The sequence below is a fragment of the Trachymyrmex septentrionalis genome, unplaced genomic scaffold (genome assembly GCF_001594115.1).
Source record: "Trachymyrmex septentrionalis isolate Tsep2-gDNA-1 unplaced genomic scaffold, Tsep1.0 scaffold111, whole genome shotgun sequence".
Classification (NCBI taxonomy): domain Eukaryota; kingdom Metazoa; phylum Arthropoda; class Insecta; order Hymenoptera; family Formicidae; genus Trachymyrmex; species Trachymyrmex septentrionalis.
The window spans coordinates 81,978-87,977 of NW_017304239.1; the positions used below are offsets into that span (position 1 = coordinate 81,978).

Below are 6,000 nucleotides of genomic sequence, written 5' to 3' on the forward strand. Positions count from 1 at the left end.
AACGATGACGTGAAAATTGAGATAACAATGACGTTTTCTGAAAAACTATATACAATCCGTCGCATTATGCGGGTTATTCGGCGGTAGATAATCTAACTCGCGCTGTTAAATCGAATTTATCGCGTTACACAACACACGCACGCTACGTCTATTCCAGAAGACAAGAGAAGACACGTTATTTGAGTAATCTACTCTCTAAAAACGTATATAATCTGGAAGGAATTTTTCCGACTTTCAAAAATCTACCAGGTTTCGAAGGTCGTGGACAACGCTGCACGGATTTCGAATCAACATCGAATCACATTGCGCCTTACGCAACGCTTACAAATTGAAACGTTGGCTAACTATACGACATAGTAGCAGTTCAAGTTACGATAGCCTTCCCTTAGAAAATTGGAGCGAGGACGGGGTCGAGAGCGAAAAAACTGACAGCGAGAATGTTTCAATTCAATTTAAAAATCAGAAATACGATATCGCTTGCAACATTGAAGCGTGGAGGAAAAATATCGCGACAGAAAAGGCGAATCAAAACGCGGACAAACAAATGACAGACGAGGAGAAAAAAGATCTTCCAAAATTCGACTTGCCGATAAAGATAAAGCTAACACTAGCGTCTCGCAAGCGTCGAGCATTTTAGAGAGCTCCACATTGCATACGCTGACAAAAGAGGTACATTTTAAATTTATGCAAACATTTCCTCTCTCACGCTCTACGACGACGAGAAATAAATTCGCTGGAAGTTTTAAACGCATTACTTCATCTCAGCGTACGACATGCGGGGGTCTATCCTGCCGATCAACTGCCGAGGGTGTGGACGAGGTCGACTGCCATTGTCGTTAACACGGACGATCACGATTGACCTGGCCAACACTGGGTCGCCTTCTACATCGATGAACACGGAACAGGAACGTATTTCGATAACTACGGGTTGCCGCCCTTAGATCCAAGATTCCTCTTACGACTTCTACGAAACTCCACCACGTATCGATGGAATACGACAATGCTGCAAGAAATACTTTCTCAAACTTGTGGACAATACTGCTATGTATTACTATATTTTTTGTGTAATGGCTATAATCTTAATCAGTATCTTGATCTATTTACCTCTGATTGTAAGCAAAATAATCAATTGATTGTACAGTTATTTCATAAAATTTTTCTTTATTGTAAACATAAATTCGTAAATTCTCATGCTGTATGCCGTCATGTTCAAATTTTCAAAAAAATAAAATAACTATTTCATGTAATATCTCTTTAAAACAAATATTTTGAACTTGTAAATATTGCCTATTTTTTACTCCCATCCCCCTCTCATCCTCATTTACAATAGATACATTTTCCTCGTATTACAGACTCAGATAATGTACATTAAATATATGTAATATAGAAAGAATTTTTTTAAAGCAATGCTCGAAGACATCGCGCCAGTTGAACATGTTCGTTCCTGTTTTACCTCCCCGAGGTAAATTCTTCCGAACAAAAGCAAGACTCTCTGTAGACACGCAAATTTTTGTATAAGATCTCCTTTCTCATACATAAAAGCATTCACTAAAACGCTTACACGTCGGAGACGCTGTACCGCGACAACAACAAAAAATGACTGTCATAAATTCGACCGCTATTCGCCCCCCGCTGTTCGCACTCTGCCCTCGCGACAAAAGAATGCTGCAGTCCCAATCTCCATTCATCATTTTTTTCAAACTTTGCCCTCCATTTTGTCTGAGGCCCTCTACCACCCATCCTCTCCAATCACTTTATGGATAGATATGGAGCGAATCAATCAGAACACACCATTTAATTACCCTACCCTTCACTCCTCGACCAATCAGAGCGCGCCCTTTCTCCAGACTGACCCGTCTAGGCTATGCCCACGGCGCCGGAGAGAGATGTAGAGGGAGTTTGTTTTGACGCCCCATGTCTGCCCATATACTACTTACAGACTAATACGTTAGCCCGCAAGATCTCCAGACCTCAATTCCCTGGATTTCTTTTACTGGGCTACAGCAAGGAGTTAATTTATAAAACGTTCCTAACGCAGAAGATCTAGAAACAAGATTGCGATATGCCGTATGGGCTATCGAATAGGATCTTATGGAAAATATACAAAGAAATTTGTTGAGACGCATGCAAGCCTGCATTATAATGGATGGTCATTTTGAACATTTTTTATATAATTTTTTTTCCGTCGTTTTCAGGACGTCTAAAGCAATCCGCTCTTTTCAGAGCATTCAAAACAATCCGTTCTTTTCAAGACGACCGAAAGCAATACGCTCTTTTTAGGGCGACTAATACGTTTTTATCTGGAATTCTCGTAAGGCTAAGTAAAAAGAGAAAGGAATGAGAGAAACGTGCGGGAAATATTAACTCTGCAATAAACGAGTAACATGCAACATTATTTTATCGTCGATCTTTCATCATTTGCAATTGGAATTGTCACATTTTGACTTTTTGTGACACTTTAATTAATCACGCGTTCACGTTGAACAGCAATATTTAAGTTCATGAAGTATCTTTCTTGGTCGTAGTAATCTAACTTACCAACCCATAATATAAAATTAATGTATTAAGTCGTTAAGTTAGATTACATTATCATCATGTGAATTTGTGTGCATTTGACTGTTCAACCACTAAAATCAGTGCACGACTGCTTGCCACTACTTGTCACGTCGAGTAACGTGTGTTGTATAATAGTAACGTATGTTTTTACACGCGGTTTTCGATCGCCAAAGAATTAATCGATAGTGATTAATTAATAGATTTATTAATAAAGTCAGTCGACTGCTTGCTATCGTCAGGTAAACACGTATTGTGTGTATGTACGTTTCTTTGTAAATGTATGTTGTGTGACAAGAACATGTGTTTCTTCGCACGGTTTTCGACCGCTATTAAATAATTAATTGGCAGTGATTAATTCAATTTCATCAATAAATTTCTTATTTTCTTAAACAAGTGAATAATGATTCGAGTAAGTATACAGTTAGTTGTGATTATTAAATTTATTAAAGAAACACTTAATTGTTTGGAAGTCCACTGTTTGGAATTCTATCGGAAAAATCATCGGAATTCTGGTCTTTCTCATGGAAATTTGTAATTATTAAATCATCTTGACATGGTAAGTAAATGAGTGAATGATTGAGTGATTGAGTGAGTGAGCGAGTGAGAGAAAGAGAGAGAAAGAGAGAGAGAGAGAGAGAGAATCTTGCATTCCTTAATTTGAGATTTCTTTTTCGAAAATGTATTAATATGTGTGCGCGTACTATTGTGTGAAACCATCAAGTTGATCGTCTTGCGTAACGTACCCGCGTTTGACAGTGAGTTGCATCGTCCCAGCCTATCTCTTGTATTTGACCGTGATTTGCTAAATATTTCTCTTAATAATTCAAAAACTGAGCATCGGAAAATTTTTGAAGAGGAAAAATCGTCTCAGAATTAACTCTAGAACGACATTTTAAGAACAAAAGTTTGTTTTGAATCACTCTGTACATAGAACATTCTCCGTGAAGCGAACCCTTTTTGCTTAGAACAGTTTTGAAAAAGATGAGGTTTGCGACGGCTCAAATTAAAGCTTGTGACATCTACTTCCAAAAACTAATTGGCTTTTTTCTGAATTCAAAATGGAATCCAAGATGGCGGCCGATTTCACAGTAGTTTTAGCAAAATTTAAGTAATTTGCCAACCACTTTCTCAGCAATACATTAGGATGAAAAATAAATCTATCTAAAGTTATTACGTTTGGGTAGAGTAACCACCAGGTAAACATAGATTTGACCCTCTTTTCAAGATCAAATAAGGAAATTTTTGTTTTCTTAACGTAATCCCTATTTTTATACAAATTAATTTCTAAAGACTCCTTAATGATACAAATTGAATATAACAGGACAATAGGAGTTAAGCACAGTAATCCATGTGCAAACTAATAACGGTTAACAAAACAATTTTAATAATAATTAATCCGCTTACATGTTTCGATTCACTTTTGAGTCATTCTCGGAGACAATATAATGTTGTAATTACAAAAAATTTTTTACGAACTAATTTATTTCAGTGAGTAACCATTTATTAACGAAAATTATAATATAAAAATAAACTAATAACAATCTAAAATGTATTAAAATTATTAAAAGATAAATTTGTTGGGAGGAAAAACAGTTTATTGTAAAATAAAATAATAGAAAGTAGCTCAAAAAGTAGCTAAAACAAAAATTCACCATATTGCAATCACTTAAATTCTATTAGTTTAGTCAAAAACCGATTGGAGGGGCTTTCCAAGGCCTACTTTCCAATTGTAGACGGATTATAAATCAATTTTATTTGGGTCCTATTACGATCACGGTCAGAGGCTGTATCCAATTTTCGGTTTCGATTCTTTTACCGATAATGGTTTCGGTCTTTTTCGGTTATAGATAAGAAAAGTCCGAAATCCAAGCGGTTTCGATTCTTTTACCGATAACGGTGACTATAACCATTTGGATTTAAGTTTTTTTTGGTTACGGTATATTATTTATTTGGTTACGGTTGTGTGTGTGATTTACTGTAGAGAAAGGTAATAAAGGGTGGGCCATCTATTGGTACGTTTTTGAATTTCGTCGTATGGCAACACCAAACGAGCTACAGACCCGAAATTTTGACAGTTTATTAGTCATACCGTCCGCGGCACGAAACAACATGTTTTCTCTTGAAGAGCGTTTTGAAATTTTAAAAACTTATTTTCAAAGTCAGTGCTGTGTCGCCGAAACTGTACGAATTTTGAAAAGAAATATGGGTCGTGATAGAGCACCCACCGAAGGAGCTATACGCAAATTGGTGAGGAAAGTTCGTGAGAAAGGGATGTTAGTGGATGACAGAAGTGGTCCCAGAGCTCGGACAGTGCGCACACCCGAGAATATTGAGGCTGTGGCCCAAAGTGTGAGACAGAATCCGACGACTTCAACTCGACGCCGATCGCAGCAACTGAGCATTAGTCGCACCAGCCTGAGGAGAATACTGCACAAAGACCTCGGATTATTCGCCTACAAGATCCAGATGACTCAGGAGTTGAAAGCAAATGACCATCCGCTTCGATATCAGTTTGCTGTGTGGGCTATAGACCAGCTCAATAATGACGTCGATTTTGGTCGAAAAATCATCTTTTCGGACGAAGCTCATTTCCATCTCGGCGGATATGTGAACAAGCAAAATTGCCGGATTTGGGGCTCGGAACAGCCACACACAATCGTAGAGAGACCAATGCATCCTCCAAGAGTCACAGTTTGGTGTGGATTTTGGAGTGGTGGCATAATTGGCCCATTTTTCTTCGAAAATGATGCTGGAAACGCCGTTACCGTCAATGGCGAACGCTACAGAGCCATGTTGACCAACTTTTTATGGCCTCAAATCGACACTATGAATGTGGACGACCTTTGGTTTCAACAAGATGGCGCCACATGCCATACAAGCCGACTTACCATCGACCTTCTGCGCACCAAGTTCAACAACCGCATAATCAGCCGTTCAGGAGATGTCAATTGGCCTGCGCGTAGCTGCGATTTGACACCGCTGGACTTTTTCCTGTGGGGTGCCGTTAAAGACCGATGTTATGCGGATAATCCAGAGACAATTCCAGCTTTGAAAAACAATATTACGACTGTTTTGAGTGAAATTGGCGCCGAGGTAGTCCAAAATGTCATTAATAATTGGGGTGACCGAATGGCATACTGTAAGGCCAGTAGAGGGAGCCACATGAACGAAATCGTTTTTCATTCTTGACGCGGATACTTTTAGCTTCACAACAAAAAAAAAATTAATAAAAAATATCAATGTATGCTCATTTGATCGCATTTTTAAAAACGTACCAATAGATGGCCCACCCTGTACAACAAGCATATATTGCATATTTAAGGAAATTCATGTTTATTTTAAGACAATATGATTGGAAACGAGACCGTCTATTTTAAAACTTTAAATACAAAGCGCCTTCTCGGTCCGAGTGTTAAGATGTTGAACTACTATCTAATATACATT

General features: G+C 38.1%; 2 protein-coding genes across 3 annotated transcripts in view; one reads left to right on the plus strand and one right to left on the minus strand.

The window, feature by feature from the left end:
- Positions 1-6,000, minus strand: part of LOC108751395 (band 7 protein AGAP004871-like) — a 143,781-nt gene that overhangs the window by 67,145 nt on the left and 70,636 nt on the right. The window lies entirely within an intron of this gene.
- Positions 4,551-6,000, plus strand: part of LOC108751386 — a 17,215-nt gene continuing 15,765 nt past the window's right edge. The window contains exon 1 of the mRNA XM_018491537.1: positions 4,551-5,163. Coding sequence (XP_018347039.1) covers positions 4,591-5,163 — 573 coding nt within the window. The 5' untranslated portion in view covers positions 4,551-4,590. The remainder of the gene's footprint in view (positions 5,164-6,000) is intronic.